Source organism: Macrobrachium nipponense, chromosome 15, assembly GCF_015104395.2.
Source record: "Macrobrachium nipponense isolate FS-2020 chromosome 15, ASM1510439v2, whole genome shotgun sequence".
NCBI classification, from domain to species: domain Eukaryota; kingdom Metazoa; phylum Arthropoda; class Malacostraca; order Decapoda; family Palaemonidae; genus Macrobrachium; species Macrobrachium nipponense.
The window spans coordinates 27,752,643-27,770,035 of NC_087208.1; the positions used below are offsets into that span (position 1 = coordinate 27,752,643).

The following is a 17,393-nucleotide window of genomic DNA, read 5'->3' on the forward strand; positions in this document are numbered from 1 at the left end:
TTCTTCACATGATGTAGTTTGACTACTGCACTTTTCCTGTATTCATGGGTAAACAAAAGATGAATGAGATATTTATCTAAATTTTCACAAAAATTACAGTTGACACTCCCGTATGACTATGATAATTATTATACATTTCAATGTATTTAAAAAAAATTCTGATGGAAAATTACTGTTGTATAGTTGTCCTTTGATTTCTTCGTTCTATTGTTGCATGTTCTCATTTTATTTTTTAACTTCTTTCACCTTATTATCATCCCAATGCGTACCTTTGGCTTTTATTTCTGTCATATCCCTTATGTCTTGTAATTCGGATTTAATTCTCGTATTCGTTTTCCCTTCAACCGGTACGTAATCCGTAGCAAGTTTATCAAAGAATAAATACTAATTAGATTTGACCTGAGAATAGAATATTGATAAGATCAAATTGTATCAAAATTATTCTTATTTGCGCTAATAAAATAATCTTACCTTAAATTACCTGAAACATTATTTTCAAAGTATAATATATCGAATACGTAACTCGGAATTAAATTTCATAAATGTTACCATAACTCACTTTTAATGTAACTCCTAATAAGTCAGGAACAATTTTCCAGACAAGGTAAGATACTTAGTATACAATAAATGCATCTAATATAATATATATATATATATATATATATATAATAATAATATATCATTATATATATATATATAGATGCAGTAATGAATTTATTTTGAAATTGTCCACGTTCAGAAGGAACTCGAGAAGAATGACAGGTGTCTGGCAACAGTGACAACAACACTTGTTTGTTATCCTACGATGATCTCGTCCAATAAATGTTCGTGAAGGTTGGGTGTTTAATTTCTCTATTGTGTATGGTCGAAGCATAAAAGTTTGGGATTTTTAATACATCTCATGATGCCCGTGCGTAGTTGGTAAGTAGTACTGATCGTTTATGACGATAGTTGTGTTAAGATTCCCTTAAAATTCTTTGGCTGTGAGAAAAGTTAATGGCTGTCATTCTTTGACAGCTAGGTAGGTATCTGCTTAAAAATATTATAATGGCCTCGGTAGCCGTACCGTAACCCAGCTCCAACGATAATGATTGCCTTAGTGTAAAGTAAAAACAATTTAAAACCAATACGTAGGCTGTCAACCAAATACTACCTAGCCTATGCCCTTAGGTGAGCTTTTGCCTCACTACTACCTAGTATCTTAGGGTCACTGGCCATCCTGAAATCCCCTCACTCACTGCTCGCCCTACTATTGATGAGGTGTAGCTAGGTTGTGTAGCTCATAGGCACTGCTACTAGTTAGGGTAAAACTGAAGACTGTAGATCTACCTAAGTAATTGCTCCGCGTCCGGTATTTCTTGGAAATTGACTTTTTCTAGGGTAAATGACCGAGCAGCGATGTAGCAGCCACCAATCCTAGAATGTGGCCACCTTCCTGAAAAAGTACTTGAATTCGCTGCCATGAGAATTAGTTAAGAGTTGTGGCCCATCCAGCAGCGCACGGAGACCTCTACGCTCCTCTCGAGGTGTTTTCTCCTAAATTACAAAATAATGGCAGAATTCAAGTGCTTTTTTGGGAAGTGGCCTTGTTCCGAGAGAGGTGGCTGCTACGTCACTGCTTGATCATTTACCGTGGTATTTTGGCTGCTTAGGTATTAAAAATTTACAATTTTGTTCAGAACTGATTATGTTTTTTTATGATGGCCATCCTGGCTGCGATAGTAAGCTAGTCTTCAGTTTTACTCTGGGAAGGTTGTAGCATATCTTGGTGTAATGCCATCAGTACACCTCATGTGGTGCGCTGTAGGCATGACTTAAGGTTCTTTGCAGTGACCCTTCGGCTCGTAGTTGCAACCGCTTTCAATCCTTTTGCTGTACCTCTATTCATATTTTTATCATCTGACTTTGCACCCTCTAACAATTATTTCATTGTGCAACTGCAAGATTTTCCTTCTGTTACACCTTTCTGACTTTCATATTATCAACTTCCCTTTCAGTACAGAATGACTTCTTATGTCCCAGCACATTGCCTTTCGCCTAAATTCTGTATTCTTTCCTTCCTTCCTAGCCTAGCCTAAAATCTGAACAATGGGATACTTTCAGACAGGTACGAGCCCTTTGGCAAGTAGCATTCTGCATTTCATTAGGAGGGGTGCAGGTTGGCTTGTAGTAAAATTAATAATGGATATAGAATACCCCAAGACATTTTTCTTGAGTGTAAAAATGCATTTAAAATTCCTAAGCTTATGAGGACTACTGCCTTCATTGTCAGATGAAATTGGATAACCCTACCCCCATTGTCCCACATTGTTGGGGTATTTACCATAAAATAAGTTTTAAGAATAATGAAATTTTATACAGAAGCAATAAGGTTAAGTGCTGAATGGATTTGGAGGGGCCTTAATTGGGGGATGGATTTGGAGGGGGTCTTAATTGGGGGAGTCTTAATTTACTCAGTAACGACAGGGGCTGGAAATAAAAATCTTTTAATTCATTATAGCTTAAAAGATATGATGACCATTTTCTTAGAGAAACAGTTTTTCAGATCAGTAATAAAAGTAAATAATCTATTCCTTTTCCTTGGACTGATGGAAAGCCAGATACCTGACCTACATGACCCTCACCCAGGATAAGCACTTCCCATTGAGTAATAGATTGGCAGCATAGCCTAACTCCAGGAAACCAGAATGATGAAGAAACAAGATCAAGTAGGAACTGGACATGAATAGCCTAGGCTTATCTGTCTGTAGAAATTTTTATTTACTGTCATATACTCATATGAGGTTATAGTAGTCATCATGAAGCCTGGAGATCTTAAATATATTTTGAGCAATATACTAAGCTTTATACCAAAGAAAGTGTTCTTATTTTACTTTCATCTTGAATGGATTTGATTGATCTTCAGAATCTTCAGTAATAGGGTAAACAACCGAGTGGACTGGCCAACTCACCGACTACTGAGGTTTTGGCCACCTTCCAAAAAAGTACTTTAACACGTCCTGACACCGGAGATGGTCATCAGTCATGGGTTGTTGGTGGCGATAACAGGAGCTCAAGACCTCTACTCTCCTTTCAAAATAAGTATTTTAAACATCTAACTCACCTGGTAGTTATATACAGGCAGTCCCCGGGTTACGACTGGTTTGGGTTACGACGTTCTGAGGTTAAGGCGCTTCTCAATTATATTCATCAGACATTATTTCCAGGGTTACGATGCATGTTCCAGGGTTACGACGCCTACAACGCTCATCTGGCAGATGAAATATGACACCAAAAATGCAAAATAATCAATATTTGAAGGTTTTTTGGTGAAAAATGCAATAAGAATGCAGTTTATATAGTTTTCAATGCACCCAAAGCATTAAAAGTAAGCTTTACTTAGGATTTTTTACAATGTTCCGGCTTACGACGATTTTCGGCTTAAGACGCGTCTCAAGAACAGAACCCCCATCGTAACCCGGAGACTGCCTGTATAGAGCTTACGTCCCTGACGTCACGGCAGAATTTCAAAACTCGCGGCAATCGCCGATTGGGTAGTCAGGTGCACCACCTGTGCGTCCTCTACCCAGGTACGGGGAACCGTTCCAACTATATTCCTCAGATCTTCCCTGCCGCTGCATCGGTGACATCGTTGGAACTTCGCTCGCTTAGCCCGTGTTTTTTGTAGTTATTTGGTGAAGTACACTTTGGCTTTGGCTTTCGCTTGATTTTGGACTTGATTTGGATTTTTCTTGACCCTTTTTGGATATTGTTGGTTTGACCCTTGCTTGTTTAGAGCTCTCTTTTGATTTTTTCCAACATGACTGACTCTGCCTCGAGTGTAAGAATGTGTGTGAGAGGTTGTAAGACTCGGCTTGCTAAAGCCTCAATAGACCCTCATTCAATTTGCATTAAATGTAGAGGTAAGACCTGTGAGTTGGGAGATAGATGTGAGGAAACCAAGGCCCAGGCGATACAGCAAGAAGTTTCTCTGTTGCTGCAGAAGTGAGCAATAGAAAGAGTTGGAAATCTGGAGTCACCAGGTTTTTACAACCGTTTATTCCTGGTTCCCAAGAGCTCGGGGGGATGGAGACCAGTACTGGACGTAAGTGCCCTGAACGTTTTCGTGCAGAAAACGAAGTTCACGATGGAGACAACGAGATCAGTTCTAGTCGCAGTCAGATAAGACGACTGGATGGTTTCGTTGGATCTTCAGGATGCATACTTTCACGTCCCTATCCACCCGAACTCCAAGAAGTACCTGAGGTTTGTTTACGAAGCAGAAACGTTCCAATTTCGAGCTCTTTGCTTCGGCTTAAACACCGCTTCTTAAATATTCACGAGGCTGATAAGCAACGTAGCGGGAATGCTACACGAGACGTATCAGGGCCTCACTGTATCTGGATGACTGGCTCCTCAGAGCCCATTCCTATACCCGCTGTCTGGAGAATCTTGAGACGACTATTTGGTTATCAGAAGACCTAGGCCTTCTGATAAACCATCAAAAATCACAACTGATCCCATCCCAAGAGATCCTGTACCTGGGTATGAGGATTCAAAGTCGGGCTTTTCGGGCTTTTCCGTCTACATTGAGGACGGAACAAGCCTTGGTAAAGCTGCAAAGCTTCCTAAGGAAACAGACGTGCTCTGCAAGGGAATGGATGAGTCTGCTGGGGACCCTTCCCTCGCTAGAGCAGTTTGTCTCCTTAGGAAGACTGAACCTTCGCCCACTTCAATTCCACCTCAATCAACACTGGGACAAGAGGAAGACGCTGGAGGCAAAGTGTATTCCCGTGTCAGACACCATGAAACACTGTCTGCAGTGGTGGAACGACCCCGTCAAGCTTCAGGAAGGCCTTTCTCTAGAGCAGAGGAACCCTGACCTAGTGTTGTTTTCCAACGCCTCGGACTCTGGGTGGGGAGCAACACTAGGAAAGTTGGAGGTCTCGGGCTCTTGGAACAGAGAACAGGAGAGGTTCCATATCAACCAAAAAGAACTGACTGCAGTCTTTCTGGCTCTCAAGGAGTTCGAAAGCTCAGTACAGAACAAAGTTGTGCAGGTCAACTCCGACAACACGACGGCATTGGCCTACATCAACAAGCAAGGCGGAACCCACTCCAAGTCCCTGTATGAGATGTCAAGAGAACTTCTTCTCTGGGCGAAAGAGAAAAGCGTGACCCTAGTAACACGCTTCATTCAAGGGGAAAGAAATGTCAGGGCAGACATCCTGAGCAGAAAACATCAAGTCTTAGCGACGGAATGGACTCTGCATCAGGAGGTCTGCAAGAATCTGTGGCAAACTTGGGTCGTCCATGCATAGACCTCTTCGCCACAGCACAAACGAAGAGGATGGAGACTTACTGTTCTCCAGTCCCAGATCCCGAAGCAACCTACATAGATGCGTTCCTCATGAATTGGTCGCATCAAGACGTGTACGCTTTCCCTCCATTCAAAATAGTACACAAAGTGCTGCAAAAGTTCGTGTCTCACGAAGGCACCAGAGTGGCTCTAGTGGTACCGTTCTGGCCAACAAGAGAATGGTTCACAGAGGTACTGGAATGGATGGTGGACACCCCCAGAAGCCTTCCGTTAAGAGTAGATCTACTCAAACAGCCCCACTTGGAAAGGTATCACCAAAACCTCCAAGCTCTTCAACTAACTGCCTTCAGACTATCGAAAAACTCACAAGAGCTAGAGGATTTTCGAAGGAGGCAGCTAGAGCCATCGCAAGAGCAAGGAGGTCTTCCACCATTAAAGTATACCAATCCAAGTGGGAGACATTTAGAGGATGGTGCAGGGACAACTCCGTTTCCTCTTCCAGTACCTCTGTGACTCAGATAGCTGACTTTCTTCTGTACCTTAAGAGGAGTCGTAACTTTTCAATCTCGACCATTAAGGGTTACAGAAGTATGTTAGCAGCTGTCTTCAGACACAGGAACTTAGACCTGTCTGATAATAAAGATCTCCAAGACCTTCTCAGATCCTTCGAGACTACTAAGGAGAGACTACAGTCCTTGCCAGCTTGGAATCTGGACGTAGTCCTGAAGTTCCTCATGAGTGATAGGTTCGAGCCGTTACAGGAGACATCATTTAAGGACCTCACCATGAAAACACTCTTCCTGGTTAGTCTAGTGACAGCAAAAAGAGTCAGTGAAATTCATGCCTTAAGCAAAGCTGTAGTTTTCAGGCAGGGCAAGGCTATCTGCTCTCTACAGCTGGGATTTCTAGCTAAGAACGAACGCCCTTCTCAGCCCTGGCCCAAATCGTTCGAGATTCCGAACCTGTCGGATATCACAGGTGAGGAAGTAGAGAGAGTTCTTTGTCCGGTAAGAGCTCTGAGGCATTACCTGGAAAGAACGAAGCATTTACGTGGCAATTCAGAGGCGCTTTGGTGTTCTGTCAAAAAGCCCTCTCTGTAAATGTCAAAGAATGCACTATCCTTTTTTATGAACACCTTAATAAGGGAAGGCAACATTCGGTATGTAATTGAAGGCGGTAATCTCCAAAGGGATACTAAAAGTCAACCTCTATAGCCTTTAAACAGAATAGCAACCTCTATAGCCTTTAAACAGAATAGATCCCTTCAAAATATCCTGGACGCAACCTTCTAGAGAAGCAAATCAGTGTTTGCGTCGCACTACCTGAGGCAAGTGCAAACTCTGTATGAAGACTGCTACACGCTGGGACCGTTCGTAGCAGCTCATTCAGTAGTGGGAGAAGGGACTACCCCTGAAATCCCATAATCCAATACCCTTTTTCTTACCTTGGAACTATTGAATGTTTATGGTTGTTTGTGGAGACTGGGCGCAGTCTTCCACAATCATTGATCCTTAGTCAGGTGGTCAGCTTGTTCCTTGGTAGTGCCCGGAACAAGGGTATTGTAGGGAGTCTAGTCACATAGAGTTTTGACCGGTTGACAGTCTCCAAGAGGTCTTCAGCCCCCTGGGTGGATTGCTGGATCTCATAAGGAAAGCAGACATAATGAGGCAGGATATCATTGAAGTCAGCTTCCTTAACAGGTACGAACCCGTAAGTTGGTTTTTAATTAACACTTATGTCAATTCCAACGATGATAGCTATCTCTGACCACCACCAAAGGTGTAAATCAATCAGCTATATATATAACTACCAGGTGAGTTAGATGTTTAAAATGTTATTTCATACAATCAACTTACCTGTCAGATATATACATAGCTAAGACTCCGTCGTCCCCGACAGAAATTCAAATTTCGCGCCACTCGCTACAGGTAGGTCAGGTGATCTACCCGCCTGCCCTGCGTGGCAGGACTAGGAACCATTCCCGTTTTCTATCATATTTTTCTGTCGCCGTGGTGTATCAACATCGTTGCTGCTACCTCCTGACTGGAATTCGCTTTTCTAGACAATTGATCATCTTTTTGTTGGACTTTTGGTGATGTACCTGGATCGTTGTTTTGGCATTCGCTACTGTGGACTGGATTTGGACTTGCTTTTGATTTTTCTTCAAGAATGTCTGATTCAAGTGGTTGGTGTGAGAATGTGTGTGAATGTAGGCTGCAAGGTGAGGATACCGAAGGCTTCGGTTGATCCTCACACTGTATGCCGCAATGTAGAGGTTTTGACTGTTCTATTTCTAACACCTGTCCATGAATGTGAGAGGTTGAATGTTTTGAGAATGGAAGACTCTAACTTCTTACTTGAAGAAGTTAGAGAGGGATAGAGTCAGAAGGGCTGCATCTAAGGGTGCGGGTAGTACAAGCCTATTGAGCCTTTTTAATGATTCTAACTCTTCTTTAAACTATGCATTTGATTCTAATTCTGTATCAGGGCCCTCACTGCTTTACATTCAGATTCGGTTCCTCGGAAATTGCTTATCTGAGCTACACTTCATAGGATGAAATCCAAAATGGCTGCCATGAAAGGTAAGGATTGTGAAAGTGATTTATTTTAGTGAAGTGATGCCCCCCAGTGTTGTGGAGGGGGCGTCTGAAACCGTCTCTGCGACGCTCGCCCAGGCCTAGACCTCTTTCAAGCTCCCAAGCCCAGAGGAGAAGAAAAGTCGAAAGCCGTACGGAGGTTGTGGAGAATTCCCCCCGGTCAGGCGTCCCTTCAGCAGGCTCTGTAATTAGACAGACTGCTCAGGACCGCTATAGGAAAAGCGTCCTCAGAGAGTGCTTCTCTTCGTCCGCCTCTCCCTCTCCTAAACGAGGGTGGAAGGATTCAGACCTTTCCAGGCCCCTGAAAAGGCACTGGAAAGAACCTATGTTGGATTCAAGCCCCGAACGCTTTTCGGAAGAAGCGCCTCCCTCGATCAAGAAAGCTAAGAGGGTTTTGACGTCCCCTGGCTTGGACAAAACTCCTTCGAGGTCTCCCTCTCCCGTTGAAGAAGACGCCGGAGAAGCTTCCAAGAGGATTATTTTGGCTGTACAAGAACAGTTATCCGCCTTGGTAGGAGTCCTTTCGAAGGATCCTCCTCGTAGAAAAGACGTGAGGCTTCCTGTCAAGAAGTCTCAGTCTGCCTTACTCCCGCCAGGAGTGAGGCTCCTGTGGGACGTGAAGGCGTTTGAGATCTCTCCGATAGAGACTCATACGACGATTATGAAGTGCCAGACAAGCGTGAGGCGCCAGTCAAGCGCGAGGTTTCTTCCAGACGAGAAGCGTCTTATAGGATTCAAGCGCCAGATAAGCGCGAGCAACTTTACAGGCGCGAGGATGTAGCCAGACGTGATACGTCTGCCAAGCCAGCAGCGTCAGCCGAGCGCGAGGATGCAGCCAGGCGCGAGGATTCAGCCAGGCGCGAGGCGCCAGACAAGCGTCATCCATACAAGGAACAAGATAGTCCAAGTGAATGCAGACAACACAACCGCCCTTGCATACATTCGAAAGCAAGGAGGTACACACTCGTATGCCCTATACGAGCTCGCAAGAGACCTTCTGTTGTGGACATCTCAAAGGAACATCTCTCTTTGACGAGGTTTGTTCAAGGAGTAAGGAACGTGAGAGCAGACAGGCTGAGCAGGAGGAACCAGGTCCTTCATACCGAATGGACCCTCCACTCAGAAGTTTGTCGGAATCTCTGGTCTCTTTGGGGGACTCCTCATGTCGACCTCTTTGCCACGTTCCTCTCAAAAAGACTGGAAGTCTTTTGCTCAGTAGTAGAAGACCCCAGAGCTCTAACAGTAGACGCCTTCCTTCTAGATTGGTCTCATGTAGACGTTTACGCATTTCCCCCATTCAAGATTCTGGGGCAAGTGCTCAGGAAGTTTGTGACATCAAAGGGGACGAAAATGACCCTGATAGCCCCCTTTTGGCCAGCTCAAGAGTGGTTCACGGAGGTGCTGGAGTGGATGGTAGACTTCCCCAGATCCCTCCCACAAAGGAAGGATCTTCTCAGACAACCACACTTCGAGAGGTTTCATCAAAACCTCCCCGCTCTCGCTCTGACTGCCTTTCGACTATCGAAAGACTTGTCAGAGCGAGAGGCTTTTCTCGCAAAGCAGCAAGCACGATCGCTAGAGCCCGGAGAACTTCCACTATCCGAGTTTACCAATCGAAGTGGGAAGTTTTTAGAAGGTGGTGCAAGTCGAAGAAGTTGTCCTCCTCCAGTACCTCTGTAACAGAAATCGCTGATTTTCTGTTATTTTTGAGAGAGGAATCTCGTCTCTCCGTAGCCACGATAAAGGGCTATAGGAGTATGCTTTCGGCCGTCTTTAGGAATAGAGGCCTAGATCTGGGAAATGATAGAGATCTACATGATCTGATTAGATCTTTTGAGACCATGAAGTCTAAGATTACTTCTCCCCCTAACTGGAATCTCGACGTGGTACTGAAGTTCTTGTCCTCAGCGAGATTTGAACCTCTGCATTTGGCCTCGTTTCGTGACCTAACGAGAAAATGTTTGTTTCTTTTGTCACTGGCGACGGCTAAAAGAGTTAGTGAGCTGCACGCCCTTAGTGATAAAGTGGGTTTCAATCTAGATTCAGCCATCTGTTCATTCAAAGAATTATTTTTGGCGAAGAATGAAAATCCTTCGAATCCCTGGCCGAGAAACTTCGAAGTTAAAGGCTTATCGGGTCTCGTCGGCAGGGAAACGGAGAGGTCTCTTTGCCCAGTAAGGGCTTTAAAGTTTTACATGCAGAGAAAGAAACAGTTGGGAGGTTCTAGACAAGGTCTCTGGTGCTCGGTGAAGGATCCATCAAGACCCATGTCCAAGAATGCTTTAGCCTTTTTTGTCAGGAACGTCATTACTGACGCTATAAGGCTTGCACGGATGACTCTTTCAAACTCCTGAGAGTAAGAGCTCATGAAGTGAGAGCAGTAGCTACGTCTCTCTCTTTTCAGAGAAATATGTCACTAAAGAATATCTTGGAAGCGACATATTGGAGGTGTAATTCAGTGTTTGCTTCTCACTATTTAAAGGACGTTCGTGTGACCTACGAAAAATGTTTTTCTTTAGGTCCTTTCGTGTCTGCGGGCACAATCCTGGGTACAGGAGCTAACACCAATCCTTAAATAATACATAAGTCTAATAGATATGTTCTAGACTTTCTGCTGAGCAGGTGCAGGTGCCGCACAGGCGGCCAGTCACTTTCGTTCAGTAAGGAACTCTTGTGATATCTTTTATTAGATGAGTATCATAAATTTTTTTTTTGGAAAATTAATTTGTGCATGTGCAATTTGGTTTAGAGTTATGGTTGTTGTGAAGAGTTTGGGGATAACTCGGAGCAATTTTTAATACTAACATGGTGGTTAGGATCAGGTGGTCGGGATTGGTTGTGTGCTCCTTCATAAGGTGTGTTGTCATATAAGTGGATCAGCACCCATTGACAAAGTCCTTTCAGGCTCTGCCGAGTAAGTGGATAAGACCCCTTCGGCAGACCCACAAGAACTCTTGGCCATAGATCACATATCTCACTAAAGTTTCTTGAGGGTGATGCAGACTCCTGGGCTACAGCCACAAAGTCTACCACCTATCAGGTAGGAACCAAGGTTTTATTTATACCTACAACATATGTTGTTTACCTGTCTATTCCAGAAGTAGCTGTCTCTTACCCTCCACCGAAGGGTGCCAATCAGCTATGTATATATCTGACAGGTAAGTTGATTGTATGAAAATGATATTGTTATGATACAATAAAGTTTCATACATACTTACCTGGCAGATATTAACGATTAGGGCCCACCCAGCCTCCCCGCAAGGAGACAGGTGGAAGAGAAAAAATATGATAGAAAACGGGAATGGTTCCTAGTCCTGCCACCCAGGGGAGGCCGGTAGATCACCTGACCTACCTGTAGCGAGTGGCGCGAAATTTGAATTTCTGTCGGGGACGACGGAGTCTTAGCTATGTATATCTGCCAGGTAAGTATGCATGAAACTTTATTGTATCATAACAATATCATTTTTCATGATAAAATAAATTTTTGAACATACTCACCTGTTAGTTATATATAATTTAATTCCCACCCTCCTCCCCTCTAGAGACTATGGGCATGGAAGATCTGAGGAATAGTTGGAACAGTTCCCCGTACCTGGGTAGAGGGCGCACAGGTGGTGCACCTGACTACCCAATCGGTGATTGCTGCGAGTTTTGAAATTCTGCTGTGACGTTAGGGACATAAGCTATATATATAACTACCAGGTGAGTATGTTCAAAAATTTATTTTATCATGAAAATAAAATTTTTCTTCAAAGTTATAAATTAAGGCCATATTTTAAGATTTAAACAGGGTAATGAAAAGGGTGGCCAACGCAGTGCCCACAACCCCAAAATGCTTTCGAAGTTTTTACTTACAACTCCAAATATTTCGAAAATTGATGCCATCTCGATGTTCCTGTGCTAAATCCACACACCACTTGTACCCATAGACACGGGCACTTTCATCACAACAATCGTAACCCCGACCTCTAACCAGCACTTATACGGCATTCTTTGCGGCGTTTTGCGCTCTTCAATTGTTTATCAGTGTTGTCAATTGGCATGTGTTTACCCTCCAAACTGGGTATAAGACTTATTCAACATAGTAAATGAAATTAGCGTATATTTTTATACATTCAACTTACCTGTCAGATATATACTTAGCTATTAGACTCCGTCGTCCGACAGAAATTCGAATTTCGCGCACACACAACAGGTAGGTCAGGTGATCTACCGACCTGCCGCTGGGTGGCAGGAATAGGAACCATTCCCGTTTTCTATCAGATTTTCTCTGTCGCCGGTACTGACAACATCGTTGTTAGTTCCTTTGGCTGAATTTCGGTTTTTGCATCGCAATTGATCTTCGTATTGGCTTTTTTGGTGACGTATTTGGATCATTGTACTGGCATACGCTATTGTGGACTGTTGATTGGAATTGGTTTGGATTTTTCATCATGATGTCTGACTCTGGAAATGTTGTGAGAATGTGTGTGAATGAGGGCTGCAAGGTGAGAATGCCGAAAGCTTCGGTTGATCCTCACACTGTTTGTAAATTTTGTAGAAAGTATGAATGCTCTTTAAATAACACTTGTCAAGAATGCGAGAGTTTGAGTGTTGAAGGATGGAAGTTTCTAACTTCTTACTTAAAGAAGTTAGAAAGAGACAGGGTGAGGAAGGCTTCTTCCAAAACCTTGCCTAGCTCTAGATCTAGCGATCAGGTTAGTAATATTGTACCCTCTTCTCCTCTTATAAATATTGCACCTTCTACTCCTGTTTCAGCCCCTTCACCTTTCGTAGATCCTGCTGATTCTACATCGGAGATTGCACATCTCAAAGCTACCCTTAAGAAAATGGAACTTAAGATGGCGGCAATGGAAGGTAAGCAAAGTGAATGTACATTGAACAGTGCAGTGGAGAGTGACATAAGTGTCCCTAGTGCAGTGGAGGGGGAGTCTGACCGGCTCCACAACGCTCCCAGGCCTAGACCTCTTTCAAGCTCCCAAGCCCAGAGGAGAAGGAATGTCAAAAGCCGTACGGAGGTTGTGGAGAATCCCCACCAGTCAGACGTCCCTTCGGCAGGTTCTGTTACGCCTCAGACTGCCAGAGATCGCTATTGTAAAAGCGTTCTCCGTGAGTGTTTCTCTTCTTCGGAGACTTCATCTCCCAAGAGAGGATGGAGATCTACGGATCTTTCCCGTCCCTTGAAGAGGTCCTGGAAAGCGGCTCGTATAGATTCGAGTCCTGAGCATTTTCCGGAGGATTTGCCATCGGACAGGAAGAAATCTAGAAGTTTGTTGCTCACTCCTGCTGATTCGTGGGATCCTGCACCGGACCGTTCTCCTTCCCCTCCTTTGGATAAGGAGAGTGAAATGACAAGGATTCTTTGCTTCGTAATAGGCAGGATCAGATCGCTTCTCTAGTTGGAGTACTCTCCAAGATCCTCCAAGAAGGAAGGATGCGTCTCTTCCCATCAAGAGATCCAAATTTTCCTCTTCTTTTCCTCGCTCTTTTACGGATAAGGAAGCGGAACGTTCTCCTCAGTCCAGACTCGTTCTACGTAAACGAGAGGCTCGTTCTAGAGAGTTGTCTTCGTCTGACAATGATTCTCCAGTCAGGCACGGGGCGCCAACCAGACGAGAGCAACCTGCTAGTTCGGATTCGTCGTTCTATAATGAACCTCCTGCCAGGAGTCAGGCTCCTGCCAGGCGCGAAGCCCCAAGCGAGCGAGAGGCTCCTTCCAGGCGCGAGGCGCCAGCCAGACGCGAGGCGCCAGTCAGACGCGAGGCGCCAGCCGGGCAGGCGCCGAGCGCGAGTTTTCTCCCAGGCGCTAGGCGCCAACCAGGCACGAGGCGCCAGCCAGGCACGAGGCGCCAGCTAGTAGCGATTCTTCAATCGGAAGTGTATCTCCTTCCAGGCGCGAGGCACTTCTTGGGCGAGAGACACGAACTTCTGTTAGGAAGTTATCTCCTGTTCGTATTGTTTCAACAATGGAACAACAGACGTGCGCTGGACCTTCGAAAGTGACTGTATCCACTTCGACTTCTCAGGTGATTTCGAAGAATAATTCAGACCTTCTCCAACTAGAAGTATATCTCCTCGAGAGAGAAGGTCTCCAGAAAACGAATCTTCCAAAAGGACTCGTTCCCCTCATGCTACTCTTGAATTAGAGGATGTTTCAGATGAAGAGACTCCAACAAGTGAAGGCCTCTCTAATTATAAGGTCTTGGCTTCGCTTTTGTTACAAGAATTCGGAGACTCTTTGAGCCCGGCAGCTCCTCCTTCACATAGATCTCTATTTTCAAGTACCAAGACACCCAAGTCTTCTTCATTTTTAAAGATGAAGCCTGCAATCTCTATGAGAAAAGCTCTTCAATCACTTAATGCTTGGATGAGCACGAAGAAGGAAACACTTAGAACGGTGTATTGCTCTCCTCCTTCCAAGCTTGCGGGCAGGAGAGGCATTTGGTACAGAACTGGAGAAGCTATGGGCCTGATGCTCCCCTCCTCTGCGGAATCGGACTTCTTGAGCTTAGTGGAGTCTTCAAGGAGACACTCCCTTAATTCTGCAAAAGCTTCCTGGAGCATGTCCGAGTTAGACCAGCTCCTCAAGGGACTTTTCCACGTCTTGGAAGTTTTTAACTTCCTGGACTGGTCCCTTGGGGTGCTGGCTAAAAAGACCCTGGATCCGGACTTTCTTGACCCCGAGGTTCTTCATAGTATCTTGTCCTGCATGGACAAGGCATTGCAAGATGGTTCGGGAGAACTTGCCTCCTTATTCGGATCAGGAGTGGTTAAGAAGAGATCACTTTTTGGGTCTTTTCTTGCCAAAGCTGTCTCTCCTACTCAGAGATCAGCTCTGCTTTACGCTCCCCTGTCCGATCACCTGTTCCCTTCTCAGTTAGTGAAGGACATCTCGCGTTCGCTATCTGAGAAGGCAACTCAGGATCTCCTGGTCCAGTATACCAAGAAGAATCGCCCTGCAGTACCAGTTGTCAAGAAAACTTCTCGTACTCCTCTAGTGCCCTTTCGTGGAGGCTCCTCATCACGACCCCCAACGAAAAGAAAGACCTTTGATAAACGAGGAAGGTCTTCCTTCCGTCCGTTCAAGAAATCCAAGTAGGACTCAGGTCCTCCAAACACCGGTAGGTGCCAGACTTCTAAAGTTTGTAGAAGCCTGGGCCATCAGAAAAGCCAACCCCTGGACTTTGTCTGTTCTGGGGAAGGGGTACATCATACCTTTCCAAGACAGACCGCCCTTGTCTACAATACCGAGGGAACTGTCGGCGAAGTACAAGGACCCTGCTCTGAGGGAGATGCTCCTTCAGACGGTGGAGACGATGTGGAACAAAGAAGCAATCGAATTAGTGCAGGACCCTCACCCCCCGGGATTTTACAACCGCCTTTTCTTAGTTCCGAAGGCTTCGGGGGGATGGAGGCCTGTGCTAGACGTGAGCATTCTGAACTGCTACGTGGAGAAGAAGAAATTCTCCATGGAGACGTCTGCTTCGGTTCTTTCAGCTCTGCATCCTGGAGACTGGATGGTCTCCCTGGACCTTCAGGATGCTTATTTCCATGTTCCCATTCACCCATTGTCGAGGAAGTATCTCCGATTTGTGACACAGGCAAGATCTTTCAGTTCAGGGCCTTGTGCTTTGGCCTGTCTACGGCCCCTCAGGTATTCACGTACCTAATGAGGAATGTGGCCAGATGGCTTCATCTAAAAGGGATCAACATCTCCCTTTATCTGGACGATTGGCTCATCAGGGCCAAATCAGAGAGCCAGTGTTTGGAGGACTTGAATACGACATTGAACCTAACTCAATCGTTAGGATTGCTCGTCAACCTCGAGAAATCGCAGATGATCCCCAGCCAGAACTTAGTTTATCTGGGGATTCGGATGGATTCTCGGGGTTTTCGGGCTTTTCCTTCCCAGGAAAGGCTCCTTCGAGGCTTACAGAAAGTCTCGGACTTCCTAGGGAAAGAACGCAGCTCAGCGAGGGAATGGTTAAGCCTTCTAGGGACCCTTTCCTCTCTGGAGCAGTTCATTTCCCTAGGGAGACTTCACCTACGCCCTCTTCAATTCTTCTTGAGAAAAACGTGGAATTGGAAGGAAGGGCACTTGAAGGACTCTTTCTCGATTCCCTTAGAGGTAAAGAATCACCTAAAGTGGTGGCTGGTCCCTCTAGAGAAGAACGAGGGCATGCCTCTGGCTATTCGGAACTCCGACCAAATATTATTCTCAGACGCATCAGAGACGGGATGGGGAGCAACTCTAGGAGCAAAGGATGTGTCAGGCTCCTGGACGAAGGAGCAGGAAGCCTGGCATATAAATATCAAAGAACTGTTCGCAGTTTTCCTTGCTCTAAAGTGCTTCGAACCGGAAGTCAGAGACCAGGTGGTGCAGGTCAACTCAGACAACACCACGGCCCTAGCCTATATCAGAAAACAGGGGGGGGACCCATTCGTTTTCCCTTTACGAACTAACGAAGAAACTTCTAGTATGGGCAAAAGAAAGAAACATTACCCTCCTGACAAGGTTTGTGAAAGGAGAGAAAAATGTAAGAGCGGACAGGCTCAGCAGGTCGAACCAAGTCCTCCCCACAGAGTGGACCCTCCACTCGCAAGTGTGTCAGAGCCTTTGGTCCCTGTGGGGGAGGCCACAGATAGACCTTTTCGCGACATTCCTATCCAAGAGGATAGAGAACTTCTGCTCCTCGGTAGAAGACCCGAGAGCGATAGCGGTAGACGCCCTTCTACTAAACTGGTCTGGCCTGGACGCCTACGCCTTTTCCCCCGTTCAAACTGCTAGGGGAAGTTCTCAAGAAGTTTGTGGCATCGAAAGGGACGAGATTAACCCTCATCGCCCCGTTTTGGCCCTCTCAAGATTGGTTCACAGAGGTACTGGAATGGACGGTGGACTTCCCCAGATCTCTTTCAAGCAGGACAGATCTGCTCAAACAACCCCACTTCGAGAGGTTTCATCAAAACCTCCCCGCTCTTGCTCTGACTGCCTTTCGACTATCGAAAGACTTGTCAGAGCGAGAGGCTTTTCGAGCAAGGCTGCGAGCGCTGTCGCCAGAGCCCAAAGATCATCAACTGTTCGGGTTTACCAATCGAAGTGGGATGTGTTTAGAAGATGGTGTAGAGCGAAGAAGCTGTCCTCCTCCGATACCTCTGTGACCAACAGAGCCGATTTTCTGATTTTTCTAAAGGAAGAATCTCAGTTATTGGTGTCAACCATAAAAGGTTATAGAAGTATGCTTTCAGCTGTTTTTAGAAATAGAGGCCTGAAAATAGCTGAAGACAAGGACCTTCATGACCTGATAAGATCCTTCGAAACATCTAAATCCAGATCTCCACGTACTCCTAGCTGGAACCTGGATGTGGTCTTAAAGTTCCTGTCATCTGAAAAATTTGAACCTCCTCACCTTGCATCGTTTAGAGATTTAACACGGAAATGTATTTTCCTGATATCTCTAGCTACGGCTAAAAGAACGAGTGAAATCCACGCCCTTGAT

At 45.2% G+C, this 17,393-nt stretch overlaps 1 protein-coding gene across 4 annotated transcripts in view; it reads left to right on the top strand.

The window, feature by feature from the left end:
• Nucleotides 1-782: 782 nt before the first annotated feature.
• LOC135227051 (tectonin beta-propeller repeat-containing protein 1-like) overlaps nucleotides 783-17,393 on the top strand; it is a 147,124-nt gene continuing 130,513 nt past the window's right edge. For 2 of the 4 annotated variants that reach the window (XM_064266858.1, XM_064266861.1), the window contains exons 1-2: nucleotides 783-921; nucleotides 2,601-2,708. In XM_064266858.1, coding sequence (XP_064122928.1) covers nucleotides 2,688-2,708 — 21 coding nt within the window. In that variant the 5' untranslated portion in view covers nucleotides 783-921; nucleotides 2,601-2,687. Of the gene's footprint in view, nucleotides 922-2,596; nucleotides 2,709-17,393 lie in introns of all 4 variants that reach the window. The other 2 variants (XM_064266859.1, XM_064266860.1) reach the window with 2 other exon arrangements.